General features: G+C 42.3%; 1 protein-coding gene across 1 annotated transcript; it reads right to left on the bottom strand.

Annotated features, from left to right (window-relative positions):
• Positions 1 to 488: 488 nt before the first annotated feature.
• LOC111671224 (DENN domain-containing protein 5B-like) lies at positions 489 to 18,344 on the bottom strand. The gene is made up of 21 exons (XM_023428293.2): positions 18,055 to 18,344; positions 13,659 to 13,768; positions 12,350 to 13,064; positions 11,560 to 11,747; positions 9,794 to 10,300; positions 9,418 to 9,646; positions 8,164 to 8,314; positions 7,361 to 7,451; positions 7,150 to 7,269; positions 6,905 to 7,057; positions 6,671 to 6,749; positions 6,502 to 6,577; positions 5,950 to 6,078; positions 5,728 to 5,849; positions 5,319 to 5,464; positions 5,108 to 5,226; positions 4,311 to 4,495; positions 4,044 to 4,126; positions 3,397 to 3,523; positions 2,944 to 3,118; positions 489 to 1,965 (listed from the first exon to the last, which is right to left on the bottom strand). Exons 1-21 carry the CDS (start codon positions 18,161 to 18,163, stop codon positions 1,782 to 1,784), a joined length of 3,798 nt encoding a protein of 1,265 aa, XP_023284061.1. The 5' UTR covers positions 18,164 to 18,344; the 3' UTR covers positions 489 to 1,781.
• Between the last annotated feature and the right edge of the window lie 263 nt (positions 18,345 to 18,607).

The raw sequence follows: 18,607 nt of genomic DNA, 5'->3' as shown, positions 1-18,607 counted from the left end.
GTAAACAAAAGGTCAGATGACAAGAGTTACTTCTTGACTATTATGGAGCCCTGAACCACAGTCTCTAATGCAATCCAATCCATAGTTCTGCAATAAATACTCAGCAAGCCCATGTAAATATATCACTTCAAAACACCCCAGAGCTTGTCTTCAAAAATCACTCACTTAATAAAAAGTCAGTCTCACAAGCTTACAAAAGTAGGTTTTACTTCAAGGGTATTAAATGGAATTGCATTAACTGCATGTACTGTTTCCATTTGGTGTAAAGGCTCTGACAACAAAAACACTGCCATCAGTGTAGTCGAGCAATCAAGTTTGCATTCAGCACACAATAAATATCATCATGATGCAGTAGTGCTATGTGGTGAATATACTTTGCTTTGGAACTGAAAATCATTTTACTATGCAGGAATCTTAGGAGGGATTCCTTTCAGACATCACAGATTTAAAGTAAATAGCACAAAAAACCCAATACCAAGACACATCAGTTATGTCAATATTAACTTTAATCTTTGACAACACATTTCATAAATAACAGTTCATTATTGCTTTCTCTAATCTGTATTTAAATGATAATAGAGGCTTGGTCATTGTGGGTTACATAGTGCTTGCAGGAGAGTGCAGGAGACAGCATTTTCACAATTCTTCAACTGTTAAATGAAATGCGACATCAACAGAATACCTAGCGTTTTTAAGAACCTGTGCTCTATTCATTGTCTGATTTTTGCAAAGACAACTGAACAGTTTAGAAACAAACAGCATGACTATTAATCCACATAATCAGTAAAGTGTGTCCATACTTGGGTCTATTGTTTTACACAGACACAAACAAGATGCCTTTATACAGAAAAATGCCACAAATTCATTATACCTTAATAACAAATGGCCACAATTCTATCAAAGATCTAATGAAGCAAAATTATTTACAATGAGAGAGGGGAAAAAACTTTCTGACAGTGGCAAAGACTATTTGAACTGACACAATTAGGACACCAGTTTGGTTTCAGTGTTTCACCATCGGAGGACTTCATGAGCACAATTCTGCTCAGCCTGTGATCCCAAACTGAAATAAGCAAGGAGAAACAGGCCAGACCTTACATAGTATAACAAGAGCATAATAATATAACACTTTGTAACATATTATAGTTTGGGAACATTATCTGTCTTTCAATATATATATATATATATATATATATATATATATATATTAAGATATTATGATATTCAATGAATGATGTCAAGAAAAATGTTTATATAATAAGGCCTGAGTCCTGATATTTCAGATCACAACACACTAAGACATAAACAAACAAACAAAGAAACTGATTTTGGCCATGCATGTGCTTAGTTAAAAATTTAAGTGCAAGCAATACAGCAGTAGCAGGAGAGTCATAGTTGTCCTAGGGTCAGATACGGTAAATGGTGTGAGCTGTGAAAATATCTACTGTGGATGTGAGATTATGAATGACTCCATTTCTCCTCAAGGAAACAGAATTTCACAGTGTAAACAAGCATAGGAAAAATCTCACTATTTCCTGAAGCAAATAAAGTATCTAAGACATTTACATTGTTGAACAAGGCAATATGTTTGGAGCTGGAGTTGCCAGTGACTTCATCTGGTCCACTGTTCTTTTTTTTTTTTATATGATAAAGTCACCTTTCTCAAGTCTCTGAATATACTTCCCTTTCCCGCAAGATGGAAATATGAATATTGGAACCCGTCAGCATTCTTGCAGTAGGTTGTACAGCAGGGGGCTGAACTCCATTCTTATCCTTCAGGGTCAGAGGTCAACCCCTTTAACCAGTGCCATCTCCAGGGTGATGGTGAACTCATTGAGTGTGTGTAGGATGCGAGACAGTGAGTGTACAGCCGCACGGTCCCGCAGCAGAGCCCCTTCCTCGTATGTCCGTGCTGTCAGAGGACATTCTGCCAATAGGGGGAGCCACTGAGGGAGAAACCGATCCCTACCAAGAGAAACGGGTCAATTACGGTTCCATAAATATCCACTGACGTTTGGTATTGAATTGGAAGCAAGTTAACTATCTGTAGACCTAAACTAAATCCAAGTACTTTCTCTTGAAACAGCTTTCAGGATGTCACAATACTTTCACTGTTCATTAACCTGAATGTTCAGTTCATTCAGTGTCAGTCTAAAGAAGAGGCAATAGAACTAATATCATTCAATGACCAAGTTACAGGCATTGGACACAATACACCCCAAATATATTGCTAAACTATTCTTAAAGTTTCCTTTATTGACACATCACATGGAGACAAATAGAAAACATTCATAATAAATAAATGCTACTTTGAAATTTCAGCCAACTATGCCATGTAGATTTGATTTAAGCCTTTTTCTTAATTGATTCTGACTGTATTTGTGCAGAGGTGAGGCAAAAATAAAAGAATTTTATTCTCATGTCACAGTTGAAGTTGTCTCGTTCCACCTGAAATAGATTGAGGCTAATTTCAACTGCTTTGCTTGGCTTTTAAATGCCTTTGTGTGACAGCCACCCACTGATCATGGGCTTTTTTGACAGGGGGCAGTTGATGTGATTTAACAACAGCAGTAATATGAAGTAACATCTTCAGTTCATTTGAAAATAATATGTTCAGTTTTTCACTTTTATCAAATTTAATAATGGAGATATGATTTTTCTGTCTTTTATCTAACCATTAGCGGATGAAGGCTGATTCATTCCCTGCATGAACTGTATGTCATGTAAATAGGTCAGTGAGAGAAAACAACCATGCAGTCCTGCTGCAGGCCACTTCCCCATCGCCCCCGGAAGGAAACTGTATTATCTTTGCACAACACAATGTAATGACCAGGATGCTTTTAAAAAATAAATCAGAATGATGTTTTCCTAATAATTTATGGGGTTTTGGGGAGTTACTCTTTGGGTCTCACTTGCTTGAGTTTTTAAATGATGAACACTCACCTGATTCCCAAGCAGACGAACAGCTGGAACTTGCCCTCTTTTCCGATGTTTCGGGGTGAAGCATTGATGGCATTGACATAGTGGCACAGTGAGTCACAAGGTGGACCCTTTGTCAGTGTTGATCCATGCAGGTCACCCATCTGATCAGCTGTCTCCATGGAAACCACTGCCTTCTCTGTGGGAAAAAGTTGGTCATACTGTCAATGCGTAACTCATTCATATACTGACAAGTATGTAAATTCAGGCCATAAAAAACAAACACCGGAGAAGGACGATGTAACACTGTTAACAAAACACATCAATCATGCTTTGTTGCATACAACTTAATATCTGAAACTCATATTCACTGCCACTAGATGGAGACAGGAAACAGAGATCTGTGAAAGGTACAGTAAAACATCACATTTAATGTTTATTGGATGCTCTTAATGAACTCACGCTCACAGTACCTACCGACAAAGTCCCAAACAAATACATTCCTCTGGAAAAGACGGTTGGATTTGAAGCCGTGGAGGAGGAACTTCTCCAAGGACAGCACCAACCCTCCTTCACCACATAACAAGACAGTCAAGTTTCCCCTCTGAGATGGAAGAAATGAAAACAGAGAGTTAACAGAGGCACTGCAAGCAAGAAGCTCAACTTACAACATCAGCAAATCCACTCATATTATTGACAGAAAGCGCTGCAGATTTCTAAAATCCTGTGCAACATTTAAGAAGGCTCTTCTTTCACTTACTAAGAGGAAGTAAACAAAACTGAGCTTGCACATTAATGCCTGTGCACTAGAGATGTTATTACAATGACTTCGAGGCCCATTACAGATGAACTGAAGCGATCCATCAAGTCTCCTCAGCGCTTTTAACTTGCTGTTGAGATGAGAAAGTCTAGCCTGATACACAAATGAGGCCCAGGCTGGAGAAGCCGGGGTAATGAAGCGTGTTGGAGATAAAAATAACACGCAGGAGGCTGACAGTGCAACCACATCGCATTCTTCTTTGCATTAACTGTTTTATCCCCTTATTTTAGCTGGGGGAGCCAACAGGTTAAATGAATGTAAGATCTGAGTCTTGGGGGGCACACTCTCTATTACAGTCACATACCTCTTGTTCGGTTTTGTGGAAATGTTTAACAAGGTTATTTGCCGCCTCCCTCATGTCCTCTTGTACTTCAACAGACAGCATTCCTAACAATATAAATGCAGGATAGTTACAAATAGAAACATGAGGATGAATGATGACAAACACGAGGGGGAGAGAACAGGGGGTAAATAGAAAGGTGATACAGGCGCAGAATCTGTTACTGTGGTGAGCTAACCAACAAGTAGGTCAGCTATTGTACTAAAGAATGCGTTCTTTGTCAGTACGTACTGCTTCGGCTGCCAAGAGATCCCAGCACTGTCCGTACACTCTGAGAAGGAGAGGCCAGCTCTGGTGGAGTCCCTGTCCACCTTCCAGCATCCTCCTCAGCACCAGGTGACACCAGCTGACCAATGAGAACTCTTTCCAAGCTGCCGTCACCCACACCTTTCCCCAGCCATCGGCCACATGGGAACCTGAAAGGAAAGAGGACACAGTGTTTCATTATATTCAACATGAAAAATAATAATAATTAAGTTATTCATTACACAAGGACATGGCGTAGGTGAGGGCCATCTGTTCTAATCAGCTGGTGTAGCGTCCGCACAACATTACACTTGTTTTTCTAAATAATTTCAAGAACCACACTTTTGGTTTAGTATGTTTAAGCAAATTTACTACAAATCACATATAATTTAGATTAGTGAAAACCATTTTCCAAGTCATACAATACATCTTTAGATTTATTTATCGTCTGTCAGACAGCAGCTTGTTTCAGTTCATGACAATATGGTATTAAATAAACTTGTAGAGCCCTGAACCAGATAGGTAATCCATCCAAGTGAACATGTAGTCATTTATTTTCCATGTCTACATTATGTCTTTATCACGTGATAAAGCAGCTCTCTCATAGGAGAGAGACATCCAACATTTGACAGTCAAAGTCATTTAGACGTCGCCGTATCTTACACACATTTTCACACGGGGGAGCAGCTGTCCACAAACACATTTTGGCACACGTAGCCACTGTGCTGTGAAGCCACAGTCAGCGTTTGCTGATGAGACCATGGTCAGAGGCTGAATCTTACTTGTAGGTGTGTCCAGTGATCTCGTTGTACACCATCACGCAGTCAATCAGACACTTGGCCAGCAAACCAGAGTTCTCCTGTCCCAGCTGCAGAGTGCTCAGCCTGCCCAGGTTCTTACACTGAAATGAAAAGCACAGACCACACACAGCAAGATCAGCTCTCAGTTTATTGATCAGTGTGTTGACATTAATTCTGAGGGGTGTATACAAACCTGGAAAAAAATCTCTTGTGTATTCTTCGGGATCTGTCTAACTCCTGAATCACCCATTTCTCCTGACACACACACCCAGGGGTTAACTGTTGCCATTGCAATGCTCAGCTTCTTCATAGGTATAATAACAACACGGTATGGAATACCTGGAGAGATACAAAACACCAAGAGCAAAGTTTTATTAAACCATTTCATCATTTCCTTCACACTTGAACTTGTACAACTCTTCTAACAATACTCAGAGTAAACAGTGTGGGGTGATCCGTATCCTGTGAGTTGCAGAAAGCTTGGTGTGGGGATGGGTGTTGTAAAATGCAAACCTAACCAGAAGCAAACTTTCAGGGTCTTTGCAGGCTGTAAAACTTCCATAAAATTCTACCACTTTGTTGTTAAAGTTGACAGGACTTACTGATGGAGGTGAAGACCCGTGTAAAGCAGAGGTAGTCCACAGTGTTAAGAGAGAGCAGGTGAAACAAAAACTGCTCCCTTTCTTCCTCACACAGCAGGAATGCATGAGGTTTATACAGCTGCCTGTCGGGGGACAAGAGAGGGGGAAAAAAGTCTGTCAAGGTTACAGCACTTAACATAAATTAAATCTGAGTAAAAGCTAAACTATGAGTGAAAATCTGACCTGAGCAGCTCCTGGTTTGTAAGCAGCTCTTTAAGGTGATGGGAAAGCATTTTCTTCTCCAGAGCCAGATGGATCCAGGCCCGGGCCTGACCCACCTCTGACAGACACTCACTCATGGTCTGGATAAACCTAGAAGAACAACACACAGACTGGGGTGAGCAGTCAGGAACAAGCTCTAATATTCAGCCTTTTTTAAAAAATTTTTTTTATATAATGTTGTATTTAATGACCCTTCTAGATAATTCATTCATCATCTAGAAAAATCTAAACTTGTGACCAAGATATATAACCTCTCTTGACCCCAACAGAACAGTACTGCAGATATAATGTATGTGTAGTATATTGGTATTCATCTAGACCTCAGAAAAAATATCTGTTAAAAGGGGAAAATGAAGCAGCGTTTAGTAAAGCCTGAGGCACTTTTTCATCTGCATTTTCCATAAAACATAGATCACAAACACAAACCGAGCCTTTCATGCCATTTACAGCATTTCTAAATGGCACACAGATACATAACTCTCTCCAACATCCCAGTCTGTTTGCTCTCATTACCTCATATCCTGTACTAGGGATCCTCTCAGGAGCTGAGTGCCTTCATCCAACGTTCTCTGGTCTGAAGCGTTAGACCCTAAACAGGCAGCGAGTTTAACACCAACCATCAGTCGACTTTTAGCTCAATGATTCACACAAGAAGAACAAAACAGTAGGGTTGTGCTCTCACCTGGAGATTCGGCTGGTGCCTCCGTCTTCCCCTGGGCTGCCTGGTAGTGAAGCAGATGGGACCACAGAGCAGACTTACCCTGCTCGGAATAAACACACTTGTTATAATTGAACCGGTTCATACAGTCATCTCTTTGTGTTCATGTGCATGATGTAAATTTGTTGACACGAGATGTTTCTGTAGGTCATCTGTGGTGATCAGGCATGGTGAATTACATGTCTGTGTGTGTCTGACCTGTTTCAGCTGCAGACCATGGCCCCAGGTTCTCTCCAGTAGGTCACACAGACCGTGGATGAGTGTGTTTTCCTGCAGGCCTGTGATGTTGGCTTCTCCCTGACCAAGATCCACACTCTCCTTCCCCATCCTCTCCATCAGCATCCGTTTGGTCTAAAAAGCCAGAGAACGTTTAGTGGCATTAACCTTGAATGCTGGTCAATGGCAGCTGTGCCTCCATCAACACGCAGTATGAGAGCTCTCACCTTCAGACGACACTCACTCAGCAGCCCATCAACAAACTCTCGGTGAGTCTGAGTGACGGCTTGAGGCGACGGGTCGAGTAGCTTGGACTGACGGAGGTTCTTCCTCGCAAATGTGTGCTTCTGTTAAATAAACAAAAAATTTAATAAATCAGACGTACTCCTCGTGAAGCCCTTGAGAGTGTGTCCATGTGTGTTGACCCATGAAAAGTACCTGTCTCTGTTCATTGTCCACTCCTGAGTGATCTGACATCATTGATCTCTTGGGGTCAGTCCGGCGTGATGCTGTCACACGACTGGACCACCTGTTCACACAGATAACATTTCAAGAGTGTGCAGCTGTGGTTCTGTGTTTAAATCATGTGTGTGTATTTTGGCACTGGTGACTACATGTAATGATATCCAAATACAGCTGTTCTGGTTCCCAAACTTTTTTATCTGAGGTACTTCTTAGATAAAAAAAAAAACTCTATTAGAGGTCATCATTTTAAATTGATTTTAAACTGGATGTTAGGTAATTGACATAAAAGTGTATATTATTACAATCATTTTATGCATTGTCAATATTTAGGCCAAATTCTTGGTGCAGCAGGAACAACACCTTTCAAATATTTATCCATTATCTTTAGCTATTAAACAATATTATTCATCACTCGTTAATTATTGCAATGGTTGGTACATTATTTTTAGCTAACTATGTCAACCATTTATTTACACTGCTATTAGCTATTTCAATTGTTTATCCATTGCCTTTAGCCAACTACTGTCAGCCAAATGTAATGCAAAAGCTGTTTATCGTGATAAAAAATTACAAAAGACCAGCATCACACCAATTTGTAACCTTATTTGTTAATTTTTCCTCCAAAACTAAAGTCTGGGAATATATTGGTTTAATCACAGATATCTTTTTCTCAGATTAGTGGAGTTACTCTTTGTACAACCAGGCAGCACCCCCTTCCAGTGCTCCCTGGACAAGGTTTTTCTGAACAGCAGATGAATGAACGAACGAAGGCTCACTTGTTGGTGTTTTGTCCCTGTGCAAGCACATCAGCCTGCAGCTTAGGGAAGTATCCCGGCTGATGGCGACCCTGGCCAATCCTCATGTCCAGCAGGTGGGGGTGTATGGCTGTGTGGTCGGCCTTCAGCAGTCTGCGCTCAGTTTCCTGGGCTGCAGAGGAACAACGCAGACTTGTATTCAAGCTGGTTAATTGCTGCTAAGTTTGTTTTGTTTCAAGGAGACACACAGTATAAAATAAATTAAAGATGTAATGCAACTGACAGTATGATGGAAAAGAATAAAAACAACATCTCTGAAGCAGAGTCTAAATGTGAATAATGACACAGACAGAATGAGATGTGAGCGGGGCAGTTTCTGCAGTGAGTTGGCAGGATTTCAGAGCAGGAGGTTTTTCATAGGACACAAAGCCCTCCTCTTATATAATGTTCATCCCCCACCATATCATTTAGTTCATCCCTAATTCTTTGATCCTACCATAGTTCCCCCCTCATATCTGATTCTATCCCACCTCTTTTGTGTTTCAAATATTTATCAGATTATTTCTTTTTCATTTGAGAAATATTTCCATCAGCTATAATTTACATAGTTAAATGTTCTGGTACAGGAGTCCCCTTAAGGAGAGTTTAAGCAAGATCCTCTGTGCTTATTAAAAAAGAGAGAGAAAAGGCAAAGCAACATAATCAACATACAAACCCAAACAGAAGGACAGATGGCAACAGAACTGCAGATGCCCTCTGCAAAGTTTGGCATCCACCACATCAATCACATCCTTCAGATCAAATTACCAGTTGGGGTTTCAATCTATTGCTAAATGCTGAAAAGAAACTAGTGAAACAGCCCACTGTTACTCTTGATTTGTTGTAGGTTGTCACTAAAATGTAAAGCTTCTTAAATGAATGTATGTAATAACCTTTAAGTTATTAACTATTAAGTGTAACTGTCCCTTCAGTTGCATATTTGTCAGTGCCTGCCTGCAGAGGCCCTAAACTTGCACATCACTTTCAGATGAAAATCTATGGAAATGAAGTCAAGTTAGTCTAACTCTTTCCCGGTGAGAGAGAGCAACAATGATGCATGAGATATCGACTGAAACACTCGACCAGAAATGCTGTAACATGATTTTTGCAGCATATTTTGCCTTGTGTTTGAGCATGTAAGAATACAGTATTTATATTTTAACTTATTTTACAACAATATGCAAGTCCTAAATACTTTATTTCATCCTCTTTTGATCATGAGCACCTTCACAGTACCTGACTCAAAGAGTGTGGTGCATTTCCTGTAGTGACAGTTATAGGAGTCCTTGTCTGTGTCATACAGTCGTTCCTTCTCCAGACGGTTGTCAAACAGCTGCTGCAGTGGTTCTCTATCCGCCCAGCGAGATATCACTTTCCCATCCACAAAAGAAGAAAACATGGATGTCTCCAGGAACCGAGACAAGAAACGCAAGTGGGTCGTGGGCTGAACTGACAGGAAGGAACCCTGAAACATCATGAACCACGAGTAAACGCAATTAAAATCAGCAGGGAATTTCTATCATAATCGAAAGTACACAGAAAAACAATCTTAATATGTGTGGAAATAACAGGCATAAACATGATCCTTGTGCACTGATATCTACAGCGGTACCTTGTCAAAGTTGAACGTCCCCTCTCGGTTGCTCAACCAGGAGTCCAGGTCCAGAGCACTGTGGATGACGAACTCGTCATACCTGCCAAACATGGCAGCAAAACGTCCAGCAAACACCTCCCTCAGCTGAATGTTCAGCTTAGCAGCCTTCAGCTCTTCCTCCTCCTCTTCAAACTCATGTCCCAGCGTCTTCCCGCCATCTGACATTTTCCCTCCCCCGCACCTCCGCGCCAAAGCCTGCAGCCTCTCCAGCACCGCCAGCTCCTCACCTCCGAGGTTCCCGTTCCTTCTGTCCTCCATCAGATCCTCCAGGACCAGGCTGCTCATGCGAGGGGAGGGGGTGCTGGTGGTGGTGGGCTTGGTGATCACACCACCCTGTGGAGGGACTCCAAAACGCAGCAGTACCTCACTCAGTTCCTGGATTAGCTCAGTCTGGTCTGGAAACGAGGGAAGGTCCTCGGGGGCTTCGACGCAGTGGTTGTCAATGTCCACGAAGCACAGATTGGCCTGTGTAGGAGCATGAGATAAACAAGACTGTTCAACTGGCTCCTCCATCAGATAATCATAATAGGTTTAACCAGTCACGATGCACCGACTCTTATTCATCTCATGTAGACAAAGCAGCTGAGCTTTAACATCCAATTAAGATCAGAGATGAAGATTTACATTTCATAAATAGATTCTTGGCATTTCACCGCGATAAGCCCTCACAGGACGTTAGCATGTGAAGAATTATTTTAAGATTACTGCTATCACTGCAACAGGAGAAACTGTGCAGCATCAGGCTTTCACACCTGCAACAACATCAGAAACCTGTGCAAAAAAAAAACTGTGCCCAGGAAGCTGCTGAGCAATGGGTAACAGAACTTTGTGTGAAAGACAGGCACTGATTTAAAAAAAAAAAACTGCCTCTGTAAGCAGCAGTGGAGCAGAGCGCCGTCAGCAGCAACATGACCTTCAACAGTGACCTCAGGCAGTCGGTTTATAGCCTCAGGGGAAGTTGGGAGATGTGAGTGGAAAGAGGCAGACACCCTCTTACCCTAGCAGCCTACACTGTGCAGCCTCATCCTCCTAGTTAATGTCTTCACTTGTTAGTTCATGTCTTCTCATCATCTCTTTGATCCAAAGAAGGGAGGGGAAAAGGATCAAAAACTCTCACAAATATATTTTATTTTACCATTATTATTATTATTATTATTGTTTTTCCCAATTCTTCCTCTGCACCCAAGCCAAACTGTGCATTTATTGCTGTTCTGATGAATTACAGCCAATCATTATCAATATGATTCAATCATTTCCCACTTCCATCAAATTGCACAACTCAAGAAGTAAGTGGCGATCCCTAATTCCCATTAATTATTCAGCGAGTCCCATTATTCTGGATCTCTCATGCTCTGTGTTTTTGCTTTCATCCCCCCGAGCTGTCTTTCTATTGCCTCTTTTCTGGGGCAGAGCGACTTCAAAGAGGCTCCAGTGAGATATTCATGCAGCATGAAGTGATCTCAGTTGCAGGACTGGATTTGAAGGCGGGGTGGGGTGATCTGAGGAAATGTATCATCTCTGCTCGACAAGGCAGAGGGCAAATTGTCATGCAAGTGGAAGAGGACAGCGAGTGGCTGGAGGAAGGTTTCACTTTAACAAAACATTTTTAGATCTTTTTGTATGAATGTTTATTGAAATGTCTCTGTCACGAAAATCTCTGTGACTCATTCACACGAAAAACAACAGATGTGTTGTACACACGAGCTTCTAGTTCGGGGCTGTACCTCGTGTGGTAGGTGGAGAGCGGACCGCTGAGCTCCTTCTCTGCGCTGGATGCCCATCACGAACGGCACAGGGGCATCCAGCAGGTGATGTAGCGGCGCAGAAACGATGGGCAGGTAGATGTGTTGCCACTGGAATGGGAATAGCAAGGTGGTGACGCCCTCTGCCACTGTCATCAAACGCTGGTAGTCTGAGGAGAAGAGAGTGTGTGAGGGAGAAAGATGGGACAGGATTTACAATGTAAGTTTTGCTGCCGTATTCAACCTCAAATCCATCTTTCCTGTTGTTACTGTATTTTTGTACTGTATTTTATGCATTTTTTATATATCTTGCACCAAGTCTTGTACTTGTCGTGTCTATTTCTATTAACTCTTTTCTAATGTTATGTTTGTGTCATATTATGAATAAAAACAGCTGCTTTGCTATGAGTGTTGCTAAATTCAGGAAAAAAATAATTAATATGGTAAATGGACTTGCACTTATATAACGCTTTTCTAGTCTTACTGACCACTCAAAGCGCTTTACAATACTTTCCACATTCACCCATTCACTCACACATTCATTCATCACATTCATACACTGATGGAGCAGCCATCAGGGGCAATGTGGGGTTCAGTATCTTGCCCAAGGACACATGCAGCCTGGAGGGGCCGGGGATCAAACTACAGCCTTCTAATTGGTGGATGACCCGCCACAGCAGCCTTAATAATAATAATAATAATAATAATAATAATAATAATAATAATACGTTCTTTGATTTCAAGCATGCTAAATGGTGAATATTGTGTTTACCTTGAGAGTACAGTAGGACTTGTGTCTCCAGAAATGCACAGGTAAGTAGCTGCACCATATTGTCGACACCCAGGAGGGAGAACGCCTCTCCAAGAGGATACTCCCCCAGTGGGAGCTCACCCGGCCCAGGCCGCTGGCACATGATGGGCCCCTGCACCCCGTGGAACCTCAGCGACCTGCCGGGGGGAGGCAGGGGCACCTCGTACAGGATGTTGTGGATGTAGCTCTCCAGAGGGAGAGGTGGAGCCGTGTGTGATGTCACAGCCTGGTGCAGCTGAGATAGGAACTGTCGTGAAGCTTGAAGAAAAGGGAGCGGAGCCAGGAGGCAGAGGGCTTTGGACACGTACAGGGTGTCACGTGCCGGATCGAAGGAGCCTGCACAGCCAAGGCAGCCAGAAACCCCGACCAGGGACTCAGCGTCTGACTCATCCAAGCTGCTCACAAGAGAGTCCATGCTGGAGGTGGAGGGCGAGGAGGCAGATGAAGACGAGGAGGATGGAGAGGAGGCCGATGAGGAGGACTGGCGCTCCACATGGTGCATCTGATAGAGAGTCTGCATGGCAGTGATGATCTGAGGACTAGTCACCTCCTCATAGAACGTGTGGACGAAGCCGTAGGAACGCATGCCATCGTCAGAAGAAATTGTAAATGAGTGGAACTGAGGATCGAGTCTGTCTGCCTGAGTGCGGAAAGACAGACCCCTTGGCATACAGAGCTGAAGAGAAGGTGGTGAAGAATGAAGAGGAGGAGATAAACATAAAACTGCATTTAGAAATAAAGTGGCAATTTAATGTTGAAAATGTTATTTGTATTTCTGCAAGCGTTTCCAGGTCTGAAACCCAAATAAAATGAAATTAAAAACTGTTAGAGAAGATCATATGTTTTAATACTTTCTCTGGGAAACAACTAATTTTAATATGTCAAAGACATGACATAAAAATGAACTTGATTCCCTCTGACTGCTACCGGTTCTTTCGAGGTTTATCCTTTCATCATCCTAACCCACTTTTCCAGCAAAGAACAATGAACATCTTCCGTGTATGTAGATAAAAAAAGAAAGTGAAAAGTCTGTGAGAGGTAGCGAACAAGCAGAGATACATGGGTCTGACTATACTTTTTTCCCTAGTTGATTTTGTTATCATGTTTCTTTTGTCATTCGTAGCACTGCTCACTTACACTGGCTGGAAGTGCAACGAACACATCTGTCCTACAAAAGGGCCACATCTTGTCCTTCATTATCATTTCTATTATTGTGAGCTAAAATGACCAGTACTGAAGTGGACCAATTATGTGCAATCAAAACTCTCACCATGTTGACAGCATCTTTATTGAAGGGGTTCCTGTCCGTGTTTTCAGGGTAGTGCACCAGAACCTTTGACTTGAAGGATCGTCGAATGGGGCTCTGCTCAAAGCTTTCACCTGAAAGACAGGCAGACAAAATACAAAAAAAGATTATGACATTTACATTTCAGTATGAAGTGATCCTGGACCTTCATCACTCCTGACAGAACAGAGGACGTCTCAATCTGACAGGAGCTTTGATTTATAAAAAAGCTTGGACAGAACGACCTTGTCTGACACTGATACTAAAAAAGAAAAAAAAGTTAATTTGTTGTTGTCAGCGAGGACCATTCTACAGTGAGGAGGGAAAACCCTTCCAAGGGTTATGTAACTCGACTCATTACCATAGCGATAGACTGGAATAGTGGTGCAACACCCCTCATCCCTGACACTCTGCAGTACAAAACCCTTTACACCTTTAGGACAGAAATGTGCTGCTTTTTCAAACATCAAGAGCTTTCAGGCTCAGGATGAAAGGATGAAAAATTTCTCTACAATAGCTACATGTACACAAAAGGATCTAATTTGCAGCGCATGCAAGAAATCTCTATATATTCCTACAAGGCACATATTTGATGCATTGCTTTGTCTGGCTGGCTCAAGTTTCTCCTCTCTTCAATCCCTGCAGCCTGTGTCAGCTTCTAGCTCCGGTTACATACAGAGTGCTGTCTGTGTGGTGAAGTGTGGACGAAGAGGAGCTGCTGAAAAAGAGAGCAGGGAATAGAAATACGCAGTGTGTGTATGATTCAGACTGTGTAATCGACTGCCAGTAGTGAATGAACTACTTTCATTATTCATCCACTTTCTGAGGGGATGCCCTTGAACAGTGCTCTTCACCGTCTTCCCCATTTCACGAATTCACCATGAACTCTAAGAATTCACGTTCAGCTTCATCTGCATTACAAGAACAAAACCACCTGCAAATGGAAAACTAACAGGATTCTCTCTGCTGCCAGCTTTGACGCACTGATTCAGCATTCGGGAACATCCACATCTTCAAGATGACGCACAGGACCCCAAGAGACGAAATAGAGGGAGGCAGGAGGAGGCACCACTTCAAGTTGAACTGAGTCGTAGGTGGGAGACCGAAGCTAATGGATCACAGTGACGAGAGGGGGAGTCAATGTTCTTTGCTAAGGATACAAATTGGTGTTGGCGCTGAGAGGCAGAATCGAGCCTAGCGCAAGGACACCCAGTTGCCATGGTAGCCACATCCGCCGTGGCCTCGAAGATAGCCATCAGACAAAGCTCGTCAGCTGTTGCGTCATCCTGAGCTTCATCAGCTGACACAATTAAAATCCAGACTCCACCTGACACGAGTTCCCACCAAAGAGTTTGCACAAAACACATTCAAACACAGTCTCACTCTTTTTCTGTGCAACAGCAAGAGGGAGGTTTGTTTAAGGGTTTGAATGACAGTTTAAATGCCTGTTTCTGTATGGCTGTAATGAGCATGTTTCCTCCTCTTACCATGTGAAGAAACACACACACAAGCAAATGTGTATGAGCCAATGTGTTGCAGAATGCTTTAGATCATTAAGTAATGATTATTTTCAGATTAATCAATCATGTGATCTCTGACCTCAGAAAACAGTGACAAAAAACTCAAGATAATGCCTTCAAATAGCTTGTTTTGTCTGACCAGCAGTGCATAACATAAACCCAGACATATTCAGTTTGCAATCACATAAATCAGAAAATCTTCACAATTAAAATGCTGACTAATTAATATTTGCAATAAATGTTTTAAAACAATTTAGTGATTAACAAAATTGTAGCAGATTTATTTTTGGTCAATTAATCAACTAATTGTTTCTGCTCTAATCTCCATGACTTAAAACGTCCTTATCAGTGTCACTATAATACCAATAATGTCAATGTTTTTGAAGGACAAAAACAGTGTTTCATATGTATTCCACGGTTAAGACATTCATCACAAAGATTTAAGGCCCCAAATGGTCCATCCCTAAAACAGGAGCTCTTCATCAGGGATGATTGAACTGCCATAAAGGTAGACATCTGTCATATTCACCAGCTGAATTACCCCTATCGTCCCATTCGTCACATCATTACAGGAGTAAATGAGGACGGACATAAAAAGTGGAAGGAGATTAAAATGACAGCAAATGTCAGCTGACACTGACTGATGAGAAGTTATTCCTTTTTGGCTCAAACAGTTTAAGTCACTCTGTCTTTGCATTACAGACTTGTCTGTCCATTGAAGGTGAACTATATGACAAAAAAAAAAGACAAATTTTACTTTTCATCTCAGCCTGAGACACAGACGTGGTGCTGGGCTCATTTGCTTAAAATACAGGATAAAAGTAAGTGCTGAGTGCCTAAAAATAAAACAGCTCAGGCTGGATATTCTGCACACGAGCAGCATGTGTATTAATAAGACAAGAGCAAGATACATACACCTCTAAATAGCACAGCTCTCAAATGTTTGGTCAAGGAGTTTGCGCCTTCCGCTGATGTCATCCCCCTGTGACGGTCATCTGGCCTGAACGGGGGCTGAAGCCTCAGCCATTCAGCATTCAAACACGCAACGTCATGTGAAATTTGATTAGGCTGCAGAAAACACAGTAGCATCTATTGAGAAGCCAACAAGAGCAGATTGTCTCACTGTAGGCATGCACTAATTACACAAACAGAAAGAGATACTGTATGACCTCAGAGAAACACTTATAAGGCTTGGGCACGTGAGGGAATAAACATCTCTTGCTTGACTGTAGCTCATGGAATATGCGTCCAAAGATTAACACATTCACACACAGAGACCAAAATCCCTTGAAAGGAGCAGAGCCCTCTGCTGCAGTGGTTTTGAGATGACCTACTGTTACATAAGCAGATTGGTAAAGCTCAGATATACTAGCCAGCGGCGCTGTCCCTCGCCGCAGGGAGCCAGCTATCAAAGTCCTCACTGGTTAGTTACAGCACTAACTAATCTGCAGCAGAGCTATGAGCTGCAACATGATACAGAGCTTGTCCTAAATTTACATTTTTCTCCGAGTTGATGCTGTTATTTCAACAGACAAGGAAAAAACACAAGCAGGGTTAGGCATGTCTGGTTACTATCTTTCCCCTGAGGAGGTGCTCTACATGAACTACATTGCTGCTACAAAGGAAACAAGGAGAGTACAGGGTGTGACTATTGTTTGTGCTCCACAAATTAAACCTGGAAGTGACATTAAAGTGTTGGTGTTGGTGTTGGGGCACACTGGCATGGTTCTGTTTCCTCACAAAGACCCGGGCGCACACATACACACAAAGCAGGACACGTGCAGACGCCACAGAGAGCTCCTGTGTGACTCTGTCCTCACCTCACCGAGCTGAGCGTCAATACCTCAGTGTGGAAGAAGGCAACAAAACCTGATATCTCCATTTTTAACAACGCTATCCTACCCACCACAAATAAACCGTCACAAGCTCCCTCACTGCAGCAGTCATCACCGTAGCAACCCTGACATCCACCAGCAATACTGCATCCGTTTCCTTTAACCTCGATCACAGCCTTTAGCTTTGGTAAGAAAAAGGACACAGGTCTCCTGCCCGGGGCCATGAAAATGATAAGAGATCTTAACAGAACATCACAGAGATAATCGCTGCTTTTTGACACACGCAGCAGTGTAATCAGAGCGCTCGCCCTCACACACAGCCCTGTGTTATCCATGAAGTACTGCCTGGATCTGTGTTCCAGCTTTATTGGGCAAATGGTGATGTTGTCCTCCCCGTGTTCAGCTCTTTCTCTGCTATTTTCCTCATCCAGGTGTAGCACTGGATGACTTGCAGAAACCAGCAAAGCTATATTTTCAGCTTACTTACAATACTGTCCTGAAAATATGATCAAAACACAGTGAACAGACTTGCAATGTGTTTTCCCCCAAGCAGAGACAAAACACAAGGACAAGACTATAGGGTAATACATTTTAAATTAAACTGAAACTGCTTCAAATTCATAAGAAAATGATATTTCTCTTGGATTTGTGTTTTTGTTTATGGTTCTCCTTTTCACACTCAAAAACATACATTTCATCAGCCCTGTTTGTTCAGAGATACATGTGTAAAATTACACAAATCCTGCCAAAATCAAACGAAAAACCAAATTCTGATGGAATATATTTTAAATTAATTATTTTTGTCCAATGTATAGGTTATTCTACATAGGCTACATGCAGATTTTATGTTGTCAACAAGCCTTTGTGGCGTCCAATCAAAACATATTTAAATTGATGTCACCCCCGCACAAACAGGCCTATATGAACCAGTAAATATCAATGATAAAGCCCGTCATGAAACCTATTTTTGGCTGTATTTTCCTGTAGTGTGGGTTTGTTTCTTTCATGTTTTGTTGACCAGTGTACCTGCTCCATCGTCCGGCTCTAGGCCCGTCTCTGCGTCCACTCCACACACAACAAAATAGTGGGCGAAACGGCAAGAAGCCGATCCTGTGGCCGCTGCAGTCCCGCTCATCCTCGACGCGTTTTATGGTGTGAGAGCTCCGTTTACTTCTACTTAACGTTATGGATGTTCATAGCTGATGCGGCTAATCCGAAATGCTGTACCCCCCTCCTCGTCCTTTCCTGATCGGTGTGCTGAGCGTGTGTGTGTGAGCCCGCCTGCCTGCACACACTGATCCGCGGTCTGACTCTGATGGAGCACAGGATGATCCAGCGATGGTCATCTCGTTTCAGAGTGGGAGGAGGCTGTATGTAGGCCTGGGAGGGAGGGAGAGGAGAGAGGGAGACAAAGACCTGAACGCATCATCAGCCTCATTTTAAAGGGTGTTGTCGAATTTCATCATCACCACCCACATCAAAATAATCATGCGTTGTCAGAAGAACTTGGTGTTTTTTTCCATTTTATGATAATAAGAAAAATACATCTAACCTGCTAGAAAGTCGTTCAGATGATAGA

This window comes from Seriola lalandi, unplaced genomic scaffold (genome assembly GCF_002814215.2).
Source record: "Seriola lalandi dorsalis isolate HSWRI2012SDOR001 ecotype SW California unplaced genomic scaffold, Sedor1 jcf7180002054873, whole genome shotgun sequence".
Classification (NCBI taxonomy): Eukaryota; Metazoa; Chordata; class Actinopteri; order Carangiformes; family Carangidae; genus Seriola; species Seriola lalandi.
This window is presented reverse-complemented; position numbering and strand designations above follow the sequence as displayed.